This window comes from Dermacentor variabilis, chromosome 5 (genome assembly GCF_050947875.1).
Source record: "Dermacentor variabilis isolate Ectoservices chromosome 5, ASM5094787v1, whole genome shotgun sequence".
Lineage (NCBI taxonomy): Eukaryota > Metazoa > Arthropoda > Arachnida > Ixodida > Ixodidae > Dermacentor > Dermacentor variabilis.
Genome location: NC_134572.1, coordinates 40,273,514 through 40,294,669, shown reverse-complemented (window position 1 = coordinate 40,294,669; position 21,156 = coordinate 40,273,514). Strand labels below are relative to the sequence as shown.

Here is a 21,156-nt window from a genome sequence, read left to right as displayed (position 1 = left end):
CGGGGAGAGGAGGATTGTAAGCTTGTAGTATAGACGCCTCCGTGGAAGCAGAGAGAAATAAAAATTCGAAGAACAAAAATCCCTCGGACGTAAATGCAGCTAGCACGCAACCACTAGCGCATCGCAGAGACTCGTAAAACAACGACAGCACACTGCCGACCAGCGCAGAACAAAGGCTTTCAAGTGTGCAGGGGCCAGCTAGCATGCACGCACCCCACTCGTAACAGGTTGTGTAAACATCGCGGCTAAAGACAAGCGCGCAGGAGCCTCTCTCGGTCGTGTTCGCTGCGCGGCACCAAACGCGGCGAGCTCTGTGGCGTCCCCAAAGGTATTACGACGCGCGCAGCGCGGATGTCTAGAGATGGTCGACAAGAACCACTGAACAATAAAAGAAAATGGGAAATAGTAAAATAAGCTTAAAAATTATCTCTTTCGTTTTTTTTTTCTTTTACGGTTCTTGCCTCAATATCAGCACGCAGACTTGTCCATTCAAACAAACGTGCTGCTTCGAAGACAACATAAAGGCACAACAACGAAACCCAGTGGAAACACTGGAGAAAAAGAAGTAAAGGAACGGCGAGCGCAGGCTACGCCGCGGCATACACCATATTTGTCTCGTAAAAACGAACAAGCAAGAAAAAGAAAAAGAAAGAAAGAAAGAAAGAAAGAAAGAAAAGAAAAAAGGAGAAAGAGAGAAACTTGAGCACGAGAGTGGGCATACTTTGGCCACTCGCAGTGTACTGGTCCACCCGTGGTCTCTCCTGCCTCTCCTGTTCATTTTTTTTTTATATACACCCAATTCTAATTTTTCTCCTGTTCTTTTTTTTTTTCCCCACCACTTTTCTTTAGGGAGTGGCTGGCTTCGAAACTCCTCGTTACCAAACGGGCAGCGGACATCTCGAACGCCACTCGCTAAAGCGTCGCTCCTCGAATCCGCCGGGATTCCCGTGAAAACGGCCAGCCGTGGAAAAGGAGAACCGTTGGGGCGCGAGGACGCAGCGCCTCAATAAAGAAAACAAGCGCAGGAACGGGCGCTGTTCGTACAGCCAATCGGCGTCGTAAAAATAAATATAATCGAGGAAAAGTTACGACACGCGGAGACGGGGAGACTTGGAAGAGAGCTCGCAGCAGTTTCCTAACAAGACTGGCGTCCGACAATGGAGAGCCGCTCCGTGCATTCAACACATACGCCAGCAGTACCGAGTTGGTCTGCATCCTTTCCCCCATCGCTCGCTCCTCACAAATTGAGTTCCTCCAGAGAGCTTTTCCTGCCCAGCACCGCGTTCTCTCTCTGCGGAGCCGCCGCGCCGCGTCCGTGAACGCACGCGGGCTGCCGCTCCTGAAAGTGCGCTTTGTGCCGGTGCACCTAGCGTGTGCGGCAAAGTCCAACCCCCGGCATACGGCCGCTCTTTTTCATTCATCCTTCTGTCTATCTTTCCTGAGTGTCGGCGAGGGGGGGGGGGGGAGACTGAGTGGAAAACACGCCGCATACACAAGCGCTCTACACGCACGCACACACGCACGCGCGACGAGTGTTTTGCATGTGCGGGAGAAAACAGTAGCGATCCGGCGTGGGGAAATTCGCGGGGAAACAAAGAAGCCGCGGGCGCAAAACAAAAGAGGAGTTCCGGGGGAGTAAGAAAGACGAGGAAGGAAAGCCTCGTTGACGGGAGCGCGAAATGTGGGGAGGGTAGGAAGGGATCATTGTTTTTAGATCAGGCGCTGGGAAAAACGCCGAGCTCGCCGAGCACAAGCGGCGGCGGCAGCGGCGCGGAACGGCACTGTATTCCGGGCACACTTTGAACAACGAAGTTTTGGCGAGTGCGAACAGTTTTCGGTGTGTTTACAATTCGGGAGGGGGGAAGCACTTGTAGTTCGGCGCCCGCCGAGGGGCTACTTAGGTGCGACTCACGGCGTGCATTTATTCGGGGGATCCTCCCGAGTGCTTCGCGCGCGCTCTAGCGCCATTGCTCATTCATATTCCTTTCATCCTTGGTTTGTTTTTCACCTAACGAGAACCTTGCCCTGGGTATCGTGCGCTCTTACGCGGACTTTCCTATCTCATTTGACTCTGAGCAGACGCGTAGGGGAAGGAAAAGAGAAAAGACGCGAAATTTTACGTCGGTTCCTGGAAATTGCGTGGTGCGGATAAAGAAATAAAGTTGGTTGAGCTTCCGGGCGAATGTGTTTCGCAAACGAACTCTCAGCTAGTTCATCTGTTTTTATTTATTTTTAATATATTTGAGGTAAACTTCAGCGCGATATCCGGAGATGGAGACGAAAAATAAGAGAGTGACGAAGTACGCATGCACGACCTACAGTGCTTTATTTTTCTTTCGTTGTCAATTTCGCATGGTTACACGCAAGAGCGCGCTAAACTTCAACTAACTTTACTTGCGACTCAACCACCAATATTTAAACAAACAACGAAACAAAACAAAAGAAGCAAATAGTCAATAAATTACTAGACTTCGGTAACGGTTTACCTTTACTCGGTAACTGCGAGCAGCAGTTATAAGACCTTAACTTTTCGACACATTCAAAAATATGGACGTGATCTTAAAGACGGAACCCCGTGACACGGCTAGAAAACTTTGAGTGGACTCTAGATCCAGCTTCAACACTCTTTCAGACGATCCTTTTAACTGCTTTCCCGTTTGTATGCCCCGTAATGTTTGAAATTTATATGATGTCTGATTTACATAAATCATTGCTATAGTCGGACAGGAGTCTTCGCTGTATGCCATACGCAGCATTCGGCTTCACATACATACAGAAATAACGAATTTCGCCTCGCTATTAATTGCGTTTATACTGGACACTTTTGGACGTGGGTGAACGACGTAACAAGGTACTTATTATATACTTGAAACCGCAATGTGGCCCTGGCATAGTGGTTCAAGCTCTCGGCTTAAAACCTTATAATGGGTGGTTCGTTGTAAATATATATATATAATCCAATATGTTCTTTACTATTTTGAGCCTAAGTGACGAACACAATCATCCTGTTTCTAGCACATAACTGCTTTTCTCAGTGAGGTAATCGGCGAGCGATGGTTTTTACGGGCAGTTGCGTTTCCATGTCGGAACATCCCTTGAAACTTTTTATAGTCGACATGAAAGTATTCTCCTAAAGAAAACAAAAATACTGTAACAAGTTACGAGACGGCTGTGAACCCCCCCTCCTCCCCCAGCCAATTAATATCGTGGTTAAGTTATAGTCGTGCATTGCTAATTAGCTGAGACGCAATGAGGAGGAATGGAGAAACTTTGCATAATGTTTAAGATAGATTTTTACAAAAATCCAGGCTATATACACAATCCAATCATGCTAAATACTCAATGCACAATTATTGAACGTAGTTCCACACATGCAGGACGACAAATCCATCTTCAGTATTTCTTGTGCGTGTTTCCTACTTACAGAAACTAAAATGCCATTTTCAGCCGTTACAACGTGACTGCACAAGAACGACCAGCCGGTACCCAACGTGCATGGGCGTCTTCAAAGCGAATTTATAACATGCGCTGCCTCCCAGATCACACGCCTGTGAATGTCCTCGGAATGTGTTCCCACCTTTTGTCACAAACCGGAAAAATCAACGGGCATTACCATTGAAGTCGGTAGTTATCTATGGGCACATTTGTTATAGCAGCTTCTTGTTGGGTTAGTTGATGTCAGAGTTCCATCATACGCGCATAGCAAACACCGCGATACACACAAGGAACTATGCACAGGAAGTTGTCGCTCTGTGGATACCTTCATAGTCGCGCGTCTGTTTCGTGGCAAAAACGTGCCGCTAAAAGCAGTCATTCCGTCGCCTGTAATGCACACCCTACGGATGCACTAGAAACCACCGTATACCATGAACGTGTGAGGTTGTCAGGCGTTGTGCATCGCGACTGTGGCGCGGTCAGAAAGACTCGAAGGGAACATTGGCCGCTAAGGGCAATACTCACCGTTATACCACTGATGGTAGATCGGGTCATCGCGGTGCGAGGACATGGCGGTGACGGCCGCGCCTCAGGAGGCGCCCACGGGCTCAGACTGTGCGAGGACACCGCACCTGGCATAATGGGACAGGCAGCATGCGCCGCGAACCAGTGGTTAGTGCCAGGCCACACACAACGTGCTGTCGGTTATGTACAATAGCTCAAACACACACACACACACACACACACACACACACACATACACACACACACACACACACACACACACACACACACACACACACACACACACACACACACACACACACACACACACACGTGCACTATAACCAGCTCAATGTGCACTTAGTAGGGTGGCAGAACGTGGTAGTCGGTAATTCATTCTTAAACTACCAACCAGGGAACAGTCTTCGTGAGTAACCGATCCGTGTGATAATTGGAACATTAAAGAGCTCAGTTCTATTAATCGTGTTGGCATGTGCGCCTGGCCATTGCGAAAATTCATATTGCTTTGTTTTTACCCGTTTGCAGCATTTCTTGCTTTTGTGCTCGCAATATTTTTGTAAGCCCGCATAAAAAATGCACATCACAAACAATATATATATATATATATATATGTGTGTGTGTGTGTGTGTGTGTGTGTGTAGAGAGAGAGAGAGAGAGAGAGAGAGAGAGAGAGAGATGTAAGTTAGGACTCGTGTTTGCATTTTATCGTTCTTGTGCCCGCCTAGCGCTATACGCACCTCTTCAGCAAGGAACAATACGCACGCACTCCAAGACGTTGAAGAGCTACACGGAGTACGGGCATTATAACGCGGCGCTACACCTCCTGTCCTTTCACGTTGAGCTCGCGAAAGACATCGATATACTATAACCTCGCCTTCGTGACGCCGTAGAAGCATTGAGGTGGGATTGCCAGTCTGCTGTGGCCATTGGAGTGCTCTAGCCTACACTGTTCAAGTGTCCACTTTTGCATATTCCAGACTACGCATGCGCGATTGGTGCATAACGGAAGCCGGCTGCGACAGAGTACGCTAGCACACTTGAGCGGGTTATGGTAGTAAGTGTTTCCAGCGATTCTTTTGTGCTGGTGGAGGGGTTAAAAACATTAGGCCAGTTTTGTGAACGCGCTAGCGTTTCACAGAACAGTGTCTTTGTTTCTCTTTCACTGTATATCCCTTTTTTGCAGCTCGTAAAGGCACGTTTGCGATGGCAGGTCAACAGACCGCAAAGAACTACTGTTTGGCTATACGTAATGAGTTATGCCTAACCCGGTCGATACCAGTTTCGTAAGGTGATGTTATAATGCGAATCCCCTGCCCCTTCTCTCAGCTCGAGCATTCCCTTATCAGTCACCGAACTCCAAACAAGCACTCTGCCAGCAAGCCCTTCTCTTCCAGAACAAACAAAGACGGACTTTCTTTTCTTATTTTCCTCGGCGGCTACACATCATGGCTGTGCGCACGACATCTACACGAAGGCAAGCTATTTTTCCAGCGTTCCGCACGCATCTCCCGGTGCAACCGGTTCACTCAATCACTCGTAATTTCTCGAGGCTCTTCTCCAACTATTCATTCCCGCCTTTCATCCCACAGACAAAAGAGCGCATACGCCAATGGACCTTCCTACAACACAGTCGATATCGCGAAGCCCTACAGTACATCAGAGAAAGCGCTTCCCATTGTTCACGGACCCAATAAGTCAGCAGGCCCGCCACGCTTCCACGCGCTCTCTTCTCCGAGGCGTCGTAATGGTGAACTGCCGCGCCGTATAGGAGTCGTCGTCGGGCAAGCAGCCTGAAGGAAAACCTGAGGCGGCGCGCATGTGCCGAGCCCGGCAGAGCAGGCGGCGCGAGATAAACGCGCATGCAAATTAGGATGTCTCGCGCTTTCTTTCTCCTCGTCGTTGCGCCCATCCAGTCTACTTCACGTACGAGGGCTGCGCGCCGACATTGCGCGGCAAAAAGGGTTCAGCCAGAATAGAACGGTCAAGGATCCGCGCGAGCTGCAGATCTGCATGAAAAGGACAGCGCGGCGCGATCGTGCTGCCTCCATTCGTAAAGGAACGAAAGGGCCACGCGGAGATCTCTATCGCGTTATGCACGGTCACGTGTATAAGTCCCAATACATGATGTGTGCATGTGTGCGTGCGTGCATGTGTATGCGGGTCGGCAATGATGCCGAGCGAAAGTTCCGCTTCCTCGTGAGAGTGTTTAGCAAGTGAAAGCGCCATTGAGACTGCAAACAAAGCACGGGGCTCGGACCGGTTTCCTATCCCCTTTCCGAAGCGCATTCGACAATTGCCGGGACACGCGAGCTGGCCGGCATGCAGGCGGCCCACTGTGGTTGTCTTCTGAAGAGAAAGCAAGTCACGACATGCCGGCAAAGTCTGAAATCGCTCTACATTTGCGATCTGACGAGGCTTCTCGCTAGTGAGTGGTGAGCAGGCTCGAGGTGTGAGAAACGGGGTCGTGTAGTCTGCGACTTGCGTTTTGTGCACGCCTATCTGGAGGAAACAGAGCATAATGAGAGAAACGGTGCGCACAGGGAAAAATGAACTCGCCGGTTATGATTAGTAATTCAGGTCGTGCGAGGGTAAACGTGATATAACAGAGGGACACTCAGCAAGCCATGCAGCGGGAGCAAGCTGCCAGTTCGACAACTTATCAGCGTTCTCCTTGCTCTGCGACTGTCCCGGCAGCTCGATTTCGTAGTCCCAAGCAACAAAAAGCAGATGAACCGTAAGTTTAGGTTTCATAAGAGCGCGGACTAAGAGATCATATCGCCAAACATTTCATTTTACCAACAGAAAAAAAAAATAAGACGAAGGAAACCGAAGCTTTATTCGACGAGCTAAGCGCACTTGACGGTGATGATAAGAGTGGGCCTAAGAAAGCTCCCCGGGCCGTTCCGCGTCCTCTTGAAGAAATCTGGGCCTCGGAGCAAAACTGTTTTTTACGAGCTTCCAGGCACAAAGAACGGCCTTGCATCGCATCACGTCCCGGCAGCTTCGTCAAAGCTCCCCTCGCGGGCGAAATCTGGCGAAACGCCTTAGTATATACATACACGCTCTCAGTGGCTGCGAGACGGATGTACGGGCGCCTCCTAAGAGCACACAAATAAAACGTACGACCGCTTCACCACTGCCGCCTCGGCAAGCGCCTTCGCGAGGCGACAAAAGCTTCCAGCATCAGCTCGTCGATCCTGTGGCTCGAAGCGGCATCGCAGCGGCTGCCATGATCGATGACGTTGATCGGGAACGCCTGCCAGCGAGCCGGCTCGAAGAAAGGGTGTACCGCATTCTTCGGAGCGTTGCTCGCGTGCATTGCTTGTGCTGCGGGCTAATAGACGACAAAGTATCAACCGAAGGAAGTTCTGAATAAGATGACGCTTACAGTGCGAGAAAAACGGCAGAAACCAAAGTCCACGTACGACACTTAATCTGCGTTTGTGAAAGGAACCTAAAACGATAAACCACGGAGGGGAGTTTGACTAAAGGGTTAAACTTCACGAATAACGAATAAATCAATTTCACGGAATGCACAAGGATGCGTCAGTCGAAGACAATGCGGAAGAAAACCCGCCGTGGTTGCCCAGTGGCTATGGTATTGTGCTGCTGAGCACAAGGTCGCTAGATCGAATCCCTGCCAGGGCGGCCGCATTTCGTTGGGGGCGAAATGCGAAGACACCCGTGTACTTAGATTTAGGTGCACGTTAAAGAACCCCAGATGGTCGAAATTTCCGGAGTCCTCCACTACGGCGTGCCTCATAATCAGAAAGTGGTTTCGGCACGTAAAACTCCATAATTTAATTTCTAATTTAATGTGGTAGAAAATGAATGGTCGCAAATTCTGTAAATGATGGGCCGAGACTGCATAAACATTGATAAAAATGATGCTTCTTCAGACACACGTGACAGAGTTGAACTGGTGATGGATGCGAATCTGCTGACAAGAGCTCTCGTTGCGAATGGAACGCTAGGAATAACCGCTTCAGTGCGCAACAGCTGTGCTGATCAATCGTATTTCCTTCTATTGCATCCGAAATGCACGCGCACACACCACCATTCTCCGAATCCGCGTCGTGGAGTGCTCTACACAAAGTCCGACACAAACAGCCAAGGGCGCAAATTGCACGGTAAAAAAGTGGTTCGCGCGTTTGTTTTCCCAGTACGCATTGTCATAGTATAATGAGTTCGCTATACGAAGATGGTAAAGTTGGGTGTGAGGATGAGGCTTGAGAGGGTGAGGCGGTTCATAACAGCTGTCACTGTAAAGGTAGACGATTTCATTAATGGATAACGCAACCTCTTGACGTTGCGTCCATCTGCTGCGTAGAGACAGCGCTGAAATAAGCAAAAATACAACATTTGTGACGTCGCGTAACGACGTCACTGCTACCGCAGTATAGCGAAATCGCGGAACAAACGCCGTTACAGTTCTTGGAAGGGTAATTCCGCAGTTTTGCTTGTTGCTTACACAAGTTTTACCTTATCTAAGGCTTTTTTAAAAGTAGATACTTAACCACTGACACGCTCCCTCTCTTCTCACGCTACCCGTGCACGCTCCAGAGTTAGTTTCGACCTCTGAGGCGAAGTCAAAATTTGATTTCTGAAAACTGACACGCGACGAGCAAGACGCGCACGTAAAGCAAACAAACAAACAAAAAAGTAAAGACAAATGAAGAATAGCGCGGCGAAGTAAGCACTCGCCACCTCACAGCGACACAAAGCCCGCCTGTTTCCACGCTGATCGCTCCAAGAGTATCGCCTCTCCATCCTTCCCTGCCCCCGTTCCCGTTCCTGGCATTCGCCTCACTCCCGCAGGGGCGAGCGACGGCACCGAAGGACCCCAGAGGGACGGGCACTCCCCGCTCGCCCATCGGGCCCGTCGCGGAAACCGCCACGTCGCTCGCTCCGTCGCGCTGACGGACAGGCGCGCGCGCGGCACTGCTAACCCTCGCGCTCCCTCGCCCACCGACTTCCACGCTGTTTCGCCAGCACTTTGCGGGGGCCGCTCGGCGGAGCGGCAGCGCGACAGCTCGGCGACGACGTCTGCGAGACGAGTTCATCTGGGAACTCGGCGCGGGCGGCGGACCAGTTGGCTTAATGAGGCGTTACAGGCTCACCCCTTTCCATATTTCTCTATTTCTCTCTGCATATTTTTTACGGCCCCTTCATTCCGCCTTCGTTGCCATCGTCGTCTGCTTTCGGCTGTACTTCTTTAAAAGTAGAATAGACGAAACACGAAACGGGTTGCTGACAGCCGTCGCACTTCGTCGCACACACGTGCGGAGGTGTTCTTATTTAGCGAGTATGAACGAAGAAAGAACTTGACGAGCGTCGGGCCTGTCAACCACCATTAGAAGTTTGATTTGCAACCCCACGCCACGCGAAGCCGGGAATGAAGGACGCTTGAAAAGCACGATTGAGGCTCCATCCTGCGCATGCGCTGGAAGGAAGAGGGAGTGCAGGCAAGTTGGATGAAGACTTACAAAGTCAAGAGACCCGAGCGTGCGGTGCTATGCTTCAGAAGTTTGAAAGGCGTCGCCAAAGAGCATAATGATCACCCGTAGTTAAATATGACGCTGCCGTCAGTCGCGCATTAACATGTCACACTAATCTCTTGAATCATATCTGATATTGAGCAAATTTTATTTAATTGATTTATTTATTCATTTCAATGGCAAGCATCGCAACTTACTTATTACGACGCTTGCTCTATGCTGCAACGTGCCCACGTGCATTTTCTCAGTCGCACAAAACCACAAGTAGATCTCATTACAGGTTTCATTGTTTAAGAAAACGGAAATAACTTCAGGCTTCTCAACGCAATGCATTCTATAGTCTGGTAAAAGTTAGCTGCTGCAAGTATCTGCACAGACGCTGGAAACAAGGTCAACAACCGCAAATACAGGCGAGATCTCGTAAAACGACGTGAACTGCAAAAGCGGGCTTCTCCTGACATGATCTGTTATTGCAGAGGAACCAGCTTTAAAGGCGCCTGCTACGTACGTACAGAAATGTTCGAAAAGGCGCCGACATCATTGCCACGCCCACAGAATAATAATAAAAAAGACCAGTTTTCTTTTTTTTAATCCAGCGGCCCTGTCATTGCGTACACGCTATCACGTGTAAAACACTATCCAGTAATTCATCTGGTAAGCACGTAAACGAAATATATTAACATTTCAGAGTTTCAGTGCTCAAAAATTAGCAATGAGCGCTTATAACGGGAGCGGTCCCCCATAATGGTGATGAGTCGAGCGTGAAATTGCGCTGCTGAACCCGATGTCGAAGATTTTATTCCCGGCTGCGCGGCCGCATTTCCATGGCATACGGAGTACAATAAAGCGTGTGTACCCTCCGTTAGCTGCGCGTTAAAGGACCCCTGATTATATAAATTAATCCGGAGCCACCCAGTACAGTGTCAGGGACATTAAACCCAACAACTGTTAACTTTAATGTGAATGAACGGTAGCTGACCAAAGAGATGTATACTGCTAGCAAACGCGTGCTCTTCACATTAAGGTTATGACATGCCGTTCACGAGCTCGCAAACGGAAGTGAATTCACGGAAATGCGTGCCTTATAGATTCATATAATAAAAGCCCCCTGAATCACTATCGGAGTTGCGCCGCGCGCGGAAGTCAACTGATAACAAAGACACAAATATCTCATTAAGAGAGGCATGTTGCTCGGAAACGAACAGAAATGATAGCGCAGAACCACTTCCCCGTCCACTAAAAGAGGTCATTACGATTTAGAGTTCGCAGCTAAATCCACGGTGCCACTGGGAAGCACGTGCTCTTTGCAGAGCCCCTCACGGCTCACACGCTGTGCCCGTGTATATGCACAGGGAGCGCAGGCATATATAGACATGCGATTTCTCCGCCGCATTACGTCGTCCCTGCAGCTATGATAATTTTGTAAGAGCTTGCTTTGTGTAAGCACTGCGCACTAGGCGCCGGCGCGCAGTTGTGCAAGACGTCAATTATCGTTCCCCGCGACGAAAATACAACGTAACTTTCAGAGAGCGAATCCGGAATGACGATCCCAGTAGCTGATGGGTTGATTCGTAGGCATTCGAGGCTTTGAACCGTGTAAGCAATGATGATGACGGCCACGTTGCATGGCGATGAAGCCACTTTACCTTCCCGCGTCTAAGTAGCCTATATCATAGGCCAGCATAAAACAACTCCAAGGTTCATATAGCCCACGCGATTTACTGGTGGAAATGATAACACGTAAGCGAAAATTGGGACAATTACGCGCTTTCTTGCAGGAAAAGAAAAGTGTGCAGGCAGCTGTAATCTCGCCGAACGCTGATACAGGTGTTTAGCTATGACGAGCGCCGTTCACGGTGACGGTTTATTCAGCATGGGCTCTCTTTTTTGACACGTCTCCGTTCGCACGCATCGTTGAACGCAAATCAATGAACAGCCCTATAAAGAACCGACTTATAAAACACACCCACACACTTTCGTGTGTGTGTTTTATAAGTCAGTTATATATATAGTTACATATAGTCATATCATAAGAAGCCAACAAACAATGACACGAAAGACAGCGCGGAAGAAAATTGAGCAGTTCTTAATTGAATTAAATAAATGATAAATACATGGATATAAAAGCTGATGAAGAAGCAACTGGCGGCAGGCGGGATGCGAACCGACGCCCTCGCATTACGCGTGCGATGCTCTTGCCAAATGAGCTACCGCAGCGTCGTTTTTCCATCCACTTTGTGGGTTATTTGTGTTTATCCACTAAAACTAACCCAGGGAGTGTTAGCCAGCGCCACCACGCACGGCCTTGGCGGCTGATGTGAAACATCCTTTCTTCCAAGGCAGAAGCACACTTATTCCCTTCAGATGATGGGATAAATGTAAGCGTTTATTTAGGCATTCAACTTAGTCATAGTGCTTTCAAGGATTTCACCACGGCAATTTACCAGCTATTTACGTTACTAAAAAAAAAAAAAAAAAAAGGAAACCCGTATGTGTTTCCTCTTTGGCTCCGTGATACAGTCAGTCGGATGGTATTTTTTTTCCCTCTCATGGACTTTTCTTCGCTTTGTGGACTTTCGCAGAACCGGTTTGCCATATTCAGGATGTATAGGTGTAGGACACATAGCCAGCAGCGCCCCGCGCATACAACCGCTTAAGCACACGATATAGGCGGTCATTGGTATAGTCGATCGGAAACTGCGCTAAAGCAGCAGAAGGCCCCGTTCTTAGGCTGAAAAGATAAAAGTTAAATAGTTATAACTCTGTCGCTATTCCTGGTCATGCGCCTTATGTCCTTCTAACGTACTCCGCTGCTCTTCGCGAAACCGTGAGATATCTGTTCACAACTGGCTCGCAATTAATACTCGGCGAGTATATTCTATGTCTGTGTGCTGCATGTGCATTGAGACACACATGAAAGAGAAAGCAAAAAGAAAAGAGCAAGGATGAAAGGAAAAAGAAACCTAGGAGAGCGGCGCAGTACACAAACTGAAGGGGAGGCGCGTCTTGAATAAAGCAAAAATGGAAAATGATGATTGTAATGGACATAAGCGCACAGGTTTTCCCGACATCTTTTCTTTTTGTAAGTCGCTTTTTTGCTGAAAACTAGATGAGAAGAGCAATTTCCCGCTTCGCGCCGTTCTTCATGCGAAGAAACGAGGAGAGTGAGAAAGAGTTACAAAAGAAGAGCGTCGCATCTTAGGACTGGGGAAGGCGTAAAATAAGCGATGGAACGTATGAAGTATAGGACGTGTTTATGGGCGCCGGTTCGCCGGAACACCGAGGAGACTACCCGTAATGAAGATTTCACCGATGTTAATGAGACTGACAACCCAGCTTGGCACTGAATCATTAAATGTTATAAATGTATACCTTTCGCTTTCTCTCTCTCTCTCTTCTTCCTGCAGACAGCAGAGGTACGAGCCAGGTACAGCCAGCACTTCTAAACACCCCTCATTTTTCTCCCACGAGAAGCATATCCTTCCGCTCTACACATATACGCGGCTGCCTTTGTCGGTCCTACGCTATAAAATAAAGAAAATAAAAAAATAAAGAACGATTAGTATCTACGCCACAAGTTGGACAGATGAGGAGGAGGGACATGTGCGCTGTGCCGCGTCGAAAATTACGCGCAGGTTTTAAAACCCCGGACCTAAGCCTCCTAAATTCCAGCTCACGCTTGGCTGCCTCTTCCGGACGGCGTAATTTCGAAGGCGCAAAAAGTTATGTGCGGACTCCAGTGGCTTCTTTAAAAATGGGCCAGGCACAGCGCAGCGCACGCGTTAGTTCCTGCTCGCCGTATAACATTCTTCTTCTTGTTCTCGTTACAAGAGCAGTGTTAGCTAGCTGGCTGCCCCCATCTTCGGAAGGAACAGAAAGGGTGTCATCTCGCCTAAAATGTCGGCTTCTGCTTCGTGAATACGGTGCAGTGCTGAGAAAGCCGTCAGCTAATGAGGGTCCGAAATCGCTAAACGTATTCGCGCCTGAGAGCGAGTCTCGGAATGCAGGAACGTTAACTTTCATTGATATTTATTAAATCACAAACACTCTGAAGAATAGGCTACTGAAGGGTCGGCTTTCTATACATCAATAGCAACGCCCTTCAGCGAAGTGTAATCAGAAATAAGTACGCAAAAAAAAGGAAAGAGACTGAAAGTGTCAAGGGAACAAACAACATCACATCCCGAAGGAGCAATTTAGTTACTGCAGGCTGACGGGTAATTCGTGCAGAGTAACAATGCGCGTACTGCAAACTTTCCTCATCAAGCGGCCTATATGGGAGAGACATCTTCAAAACAGCGCATTCTGCGTGCCGCCGCGAGCTTTGCTGCACCCACCAGGGCTCGTATTCAGGAAAAAGTCGTTACGCTAGAGCTGCTCGTAAAAGCAAATAAGAACCATATCACAATGTCGTTCATGTTATTAGCGAAGGCGGCCGGTCCACGGCAAACAGCGCTCACAAACGAACAGCTTTGTGAAATTATCCCTTTGGCGTACGCGAGAATTAATTTGTACACAGTGCAGAAGACGAACACAGCAAGAGCAGCAAAACAACGTAGCACTGCCAGTGTACACAAAAATAAAGATAAAAGCACGAAAAGCAGGAATCCGTTACCCTTTACCGTTGAGTCTTTTTCGCAGATGATTATTGATTAGGTTGCAAACAGGGCCCGTATTCGCAACGCCGTTTTTACGCTAGACCTTTTCGTTAGCAAATTTACCGGCCAACCGGACATGTGATTAGCGAAGGCCGCGTGTCAACGGCAAACACACTCACGTACGAAAAGTTTTGTGGATTCGGCCCCATATCTGTGCGAGCTGATCACTACAGCCACCACTGCACTTGCATGTCGCGTCGGCTGCTATGGAGGCTGGCCAGCACGAATCTGTCCAGCGTACGAGAAGGACTCTCGATTGATAGGTGCGCTAGTTAGCTGGCTGATCACGAATACGTTCTTTATGCGTTACAACAGCCCCATCGCGAACTCGGATTCCCCCTCCATTAAGTCACTCTCTGAAGCTTCAATAACGCTGCACGGATATTGTGAGGCCAAATTAGGTTACGCTCACGTCCCTTGGATTGGAACGGCTCGCTGACGGGCTCTATGTAAGGAATGTAAAGCCAGTGAAAGAAGAGAGGAGCGAAAAAAATTTAAGAGAACCGGAGAACACTCCAGAAAGATTGCCTGCTCTTGTGACATGGCTCTGAATCTCCGTCACCCCTCGCGTGAACTTTGTGGACTCCGAGAAGGGGCTGGCTATAATCCTAAATGAGCTGGGACTCGAAAAGCTCGCGAAAAAGAAGTAGACGTTTGAGAGAGGTATGAAGATTAAAAAAAAGGAAACTAAATGGAATACAGAAAGAAAGACTTGCGAGAGAGAAAGAAAACGAAGGCTCAAGAAAGCGGGCGTGTGTGACCGACACGATCCGCGTTTCCGACTCGGAAGAGTAAAATGCACGGGGCCTTCTCAATTCCACATCTGTGTTGATCCCTTCCCTCGTTTTCATCACGGCTGCCTCCCATAGGCGCACCAAGAGGCACGGACAGACGCAATCTTACAGCACCCAGAAGTGGCAAAGAAAGAAAGAAAGAAAGAAAGAGAGAAAGAAAGAAAGAAAGAAAGAAAGAAAGAAAGAAAGAAAGAAAGAAAGAAAGAAACGAGTTACCGGCGTCAGGAGCAAGAAATTGATCAATGTATTTATCTCTTTTCCAACATTTCCTTCTTTCTATACGCCTCCTACAAATTCGCCCGTCGGAAATTTAACTACGGGCATTCAGAAGGATGCACAGCACGGGCAAATTTAACACCCCACAAACGAAAATGAAAAGAAAGAAAGAAAGAAAGAAAGAAAGAAAGAAAGAAAGAAAGAAAGAAAGAAAGAAGGTGGAAGGATGGCATAAGAAGAGCCGAAAGTGAAACCTGAGAGGGGCAAGTGACACCGAAGGCGCGAGAATCGGCAGAGAGCGAAATCGAGGCTGCAAAAAAAGAAGTAGAAGAAGAAGAAGAAGAGAAAGAAGAAGACGTCGAGAAGAAACAAGTCACGTGAGTGTTGAAGGGGGAGAAACCGGAAAAAGCGGCAGCAAAAGAAACATGTGCGCGCGTCGTCGAGGAGGGCTTATCGGCGAGTCTATGACGGCGTCATCAAGTCGACATTAGGAAACACACGGACAAGAAGGACTCCTCGCGCTTCCGGTCCGGGGAGCGATGCACCCCCGCCATGCCGCCTCACCTCGTTCCACCGCCTCGCGCATACTGCAGCAGGGACCACCGCATTCGTTTAGGCGCGTGCCAGCGGCGTGCCCAAGCACGCAAGCCAGCGCACGCACACGCACACACACACGCGCACGTACACATACACGCACGCACGCACGCACGCACGCACGCATCTAGAGCGGGTTTCCACAAATGTAGTCGTGCCACATTAGAAAGTGAAAAGAGAAAATGGAACGTGCATGTGAGCAACGAAGAACTGTAAGGGAGATACAACAAAGAAAACACTGGTCGAGAAGCAGGAACTGTAGCGCGAATTAACGACGCACGTGACACCATCTAAAGCTTGCTCGAGGTGAGAATTCGAAACAAAGGGACTGTTCCCCTAGGTTTGCTTTTCTGTGGCGCGAAACACGCGAGCCCTCGCCGCCGGCTGAAATGGGAACTGCTGCACTGCGGAATGTTTGAGATAGAGCGTCGCTTGCCTGTGCTACCGAGTATACACAACTGGAATGCTTCACTCTGTTTATGTTCTTCTTTGATTTAAATTGCTGGCATTTTGGGCGGTTTACAACCTTGCTCCACTTTCGTTTTGTTTTTCTCTGTCTTTCTTTCTTTTTCCGGCAAGAATAATGTAAAAGGAATTCACTGCGAAATAAAGAACTCCTACGTCAACCCCCTATTTTATTTCTTTCTTACTCTCTTTTCAGTCTTCAGTACAACCTAACGACCTATGTACCTATGTACAATGTTCGTATATTCAAAGGCGCTTCTTCGAGCTTTCCAGAAGTTGCTACAACTAGCCACGTTGCAGAAGTAACCGCTCACTCATCAAGCGCCCAAATATTACTTTGTCAAGATAAAGGCTGCAAAAGTTACACGGGTTCTGAAGATTCAACCGTCAGAGTAAGGAATCTGCGCATATAACAGTTGGGCACCGAAATTACGCCACCACCGTGTCGCTGGCTCCGCTACCTCTACTCATTTTCCTATCTCACGGAGCTTCAGCAGAAAGCTCCTATAAAACAGCGCGGTACCGGTGACGGCATGCTGCCTTTTCCGGTTGTTGTAGCGAGTCAATCGCTTGCCAGCTTCTTATGCGCAGAGACTAGACTAGAGTATTCTACGATAATTACTTGACTGATCTACGGCGCTCAGATCGTTCGGCTACCAAGGAATATGATACAGAACGGACTAATCTTCATGCTTGCATTCTTGTAGGCTCAGATGTCCCTGGAAGTTATTTGTTACGCTGTATCTTTCTCAATTTCCGGGCAATCGTAGTTTAATAAACGCATGACGGCAATAAGATTCTATATGTGTACATGTTCAGTAGGACCAGCTTCAATTATTAAGCGATATTTTGTCGAAGACGATTAAGTTGCAAAATCGCAAGGCCCCCTGAAGCCAAAAAGCGCGAAGTGTGGACAAATATACGTTCAACGCACCATTCCCATTCTGGCTGCGCCACCCTACTTGCAACCCCGCAAGCCACTAGCGCAGTTCTCTTCAATAATTGTGATAGGAAATTTTCATGTACTCGCCCTTTTGAGTTTGGCCCTGCTTCGCTTGGAGTGCTCGACCGGAAGAATTAATAAAGCAGGGACAGTTGAATGCATCTTTTGTTCTTTTTCTTACAGCCTGCGATTTGATGCCACTGGTTATCTGAATGACTCGATGGTGGTTGTAACAATGGTGGACTAGAGTATTCTGTAAGAAATAAATAAAATAGTGAAAGAAAGGACGAACAACAGAAAATTGTGAAATAAGACTAAGAACACAAAAATAATACGAACGAAAAAAATAGAGAGGAAAGAAATACCCCACGTAGCCAATAAGGTTGCAAAGGAGGGCACTCCAGAAAATTCCAGGGAATGGGATGTTAATATATTCGGTGAGAAACTGGCCGTATTTCCATCTAATAGAAATTCCTCCCATCAGGAACATACATATAAAGCTGCTTCGCCATTCTCCGTTCTGCGTTTCAAGGCGAAGAAGTTAAACGAAAGAATAACAGAAGGGCAGCATAGAAGAGATAGCCACGCAAATTGCGGCTAAATGTCAAAAGGTCCGAGCATATCCTTCACAGGGCAAGCAAATGGATATACGAAAACATTTCCAAGCAGATCCGCGAGTTCTAACAAATAGCGAGAACGTCCGACGTAATCGCCTTCTTTGAGAGACGACATCATAAACGCTACGACGAAGTGTAGACCCTATGAATTATGCATTGATAACGGACGTGTGTTCTGCTTATATGCAATTCGATTAATGGGCAAATATGCACGCGTCTTTAGTGAATACTGCAGGTTGCCCTCAGGACGTATACTATTCCCTTATTCCAGTTTCGGTGTCACAAGCGCTGTTGTATAAAGGTGTGCGCAGTGAACGTAAGTTTATTTGCCAGAGCCAGCATCCGCTGCGCGAATATACGACAATAGTTTTGCATGACAGTGAGCGTAAGCTGTTAGCCCCCGTGAAGATTCAATTAGTTACAGTTATGTTTTCGCAACCTCTAACGACCTTCTAAGGCAGGGTAATGAGCAGTGGTGTCTGGTTCGCACGTGCACATAGTCAGTGTATCTTATTGGCGTGCCTTTAGTGTTTCAGTAAACGCTCTTGCGTAGTCCGCGCAAGTGTCCAGCTAGTTTCCTTCTTCGACTAGTTCCTCGTTCTCCCCATCTTTCATCCCCCCCTCCATCACGCTCCCATGTGTAGGGTAGCAAACCGGTTGAGCTAAACTGGTTAACCTCTTTGCCTTTCCTTATCCACTTTTTCCTTCCTTCCTCGTTCTAGACGCAGATTTCAAACTGAACGATTTGTTAAATCCAGCCGGATATTCAGCTCAAGCAAATACATCCTAAGACGGGCGCAAGGGAGAAGAAGAAGGCTGTTACAAAATACGGTAGGTGCTCACTGGAATTAATACTAGAAGTAGCATTAATAGGCAAGTATACGTACTTTCTGAATTTCTAAATATAACAAGAAATTGGGAAAAATCCCGCTTATGCAAAGTTAGTTAGCGTCGGCCACATATTTTCATATACGCGAAACAGACGAAGGGAAACCATAAAGCAGACAGAAAAACAGACCCCAGCAAAAACAAAGAAAACAAGCAAAAAAATTAAGAAAAAGAAGGAACAGAACCAGGTCAATCGCGGTACTCGAAATGGGCGCACTATTTTCGAGAGAAAGAGGAGAAAAAATGGGGGGAGAGCGATAGCATCTTCACGGGTCGGGAAACAAAAAAAAAAAAATAAAGACAGAAATCACCGAAGACGTCGCGGGCCGCTTGCATGCCCCGTACGGCCACCGTTGCAAGCTGCTGGATATAACTCTATTAAGGAGAAGAGCGCCGTTTGTCGGGGGGTGAGGGACGGAGGGATTCTCCGATAACCCGCTGCTGCAGAGGCGCCGCCGGTTAATCAGGCCGCCCGCAGAGCACGCGGTGCCTCCATGAGGAGCCGGCGTCGAGGCGCGCCGCGCACTTGGACCAACGGGTTCTCTCGCATCTCGCACTGAACAGGTCGGTCGCGTGCGCTCGCTACAGGCACCCTTCCTCCGTATGTTACGTATACATGGCCTCTTCATGCTAGGATGGAAGGTGCTCCGAAAAAACGGCGGCGGCGGTAGCCTTCCGCACACTAGCCGCCGTTGTTTTCTGTCCTTTTTTTTTGTACGATACCTCGCGGTTCCCGATCCGTTACCTGCTCTATCTATTTCGACGTTATCTGGTCAGGTCGTCCCTAGCAGCACGCGATATCGAGCCAAGATTATGTGTAAGAAGCGTTGCTATATTCCCCAGAATTTTCCAGGAAGGAAGGAAGGAAGTGACCGCCTGGCACGTACAGCTTGCGCGTGTTGCGCGCCAGTGACAAAGTGCCACCAACGCGACGTGTACGACGCAATAAGTCTCCTTTGGCTTATGCAGCTTTTCCGGTGGGCTGTTTAGGCCGAGTTCGCGCGACGGGTCGGATGATCGGCGACTGAATCCGCCGAGCAGTGTGACGTCGCTGAGCTTCGGTGAAGGGCACCGCTCGCAGCTCGTGTGCGGCTTGCTTGTGCGCGACGTGCGAATCCCGCCCGTCGCGTGAATCCTGCTTTCTACACGTGCCACGACGCACATCCGCCCGAATCCAACGCTACGCACCGCGATCTGTATCTACGAGCCACCAGGCGCACGCGCGGCTCTATTTGGCGCCAATGCAAAGAAGGCTAAACTACGTATGGTATTCCGGTGAGCAACTGAGTCGCGTGGTAACTAGTGGCATCACATACGTATAATCGTCAATCGAGCTCTTAGACTACCTGAGGTCTCCACAGTCGACTCCAATGGAAAGAACCGATCGCCAATAAAAGGTAAACCCATCCTCCAGCGAATCTATACGTGCAGTGGCATCCAGTGAGACGACCACAAGACAGGTCACGGTAGAGGGCTGCTGATAAAGTGGGACTGATCGAGCGTGCGAACAGAAGGATGATCAGAGATAAAATGTATTCTAGACAAATTGATGGTATGAGAATACCGAACCGAATGACCTAGCTTTTTGTTTTTCAAATTTATTAAGATATTTCCAGGTAGCGCTCTCGGGGCTGCGCATGCTTCAAGGTAAACTTCTCATCGCAAGCTGAACTTATTTTTCATGGCGAGTTAGCCAATAGGACTTGAAATCGCACGAGTAGCGTTTTCTCATTGCTAATGCGTCCTTCATCATTCCTGTTAGAAAACCGGCACGGGGTAAGGGCGCCTTGATAGGCTTTTCGCATACGTTCGGCCTGAAATAAAGCTGATACTCTGACTGAGCCCCCTGGGAAACTCGAAGGGAACTTGCGCATCGCGACGTATACGAACTCTTCGGGGGCGACGTCAGAAGACTGATCGCGTATGCCGCCGCCTTCAGCGCAACTCTAATTACTTGCGTCCCCGACTCGGAGCACGCTGCGAACACACAGCCAAACGTAAACGCGATGTTCCCGCTAAACAGGCGGACAGAAGGCAACATGCAAGGGCACGTACGGTGTAGTACGCCTCCGGAAAGCAGCACAACGTGCGCAATCGTAGAGCGCGCGTCGCATTCAGCCGTGCGAATCGTGTCGAGTAAACAAGACTTCGCCGCCTGGCAGCAGCCTGCTAAGCGGCGGCCTCGCCTCTCGTCGGTGGCATGCATTCCGTCAAAGGGGGCGGCTTCGTTTGGGAGGGGAAGGGAGTGCTTTCACGGTTGACGCTCGCGCATGAACTCAGTCGGGCGCGCGCGAACCCCACTCAAAGAAAAAAAAATATCGCGCGGACGGTCTCGTACAACGAAGCTACCGACGACGGCACAGCCGACGGCAGCCGATCTCGGATACGACATGTACAGGGAAAGACCACCATCCTCCTTTTCCTCCTCCTCGTCGTCGTATTCACGATGCGCTCAAAGCTGTACACCGAGACGGTCGGTTAGTTGAGTGCAGCACTTCCGAGAGTCGAGGAGCGTGCAAAGCC

The 21,156-nt window shown here is 48.7% G+C and overlaps 1 protein-coding gene across 7 annotated transcripts in view; it reads right to left on the bottom strand.

The window, feature by feature from the left end:
- The window catches only part of rols (zinc-RING finger and ankyrin repeat domain-containing protein rolling pebbles), a 312,403-nt gene that overhangs the window by 132,461 nt on the left and 158,786 nt on the right, over nucleotides 1-21,156 (bottom strand). For 4 of the 7 annotated variants that reach the window (XM_075692170.1, XM_075692173.1, XM_075692174.1 and 1 more), the window contains exon 2: nucleotides 3,961-4,067. The exons of the other annotated variants lie outside the window; for them this stretch is intronic. In XM_075692170.1, the coding sequence (XP_075548285.1) occupies nucleotides 3,961-4,006 (46 nt within the window). In that variant the 5' untranslated portion in view covers nucleotides 4,007-4,067. The remainder of the gene's footprint in view (nucleotides 1-3,960; nucleotides 4,068-21,156) is intronic. 7 annotated transcript variants of the gene reach the window in all.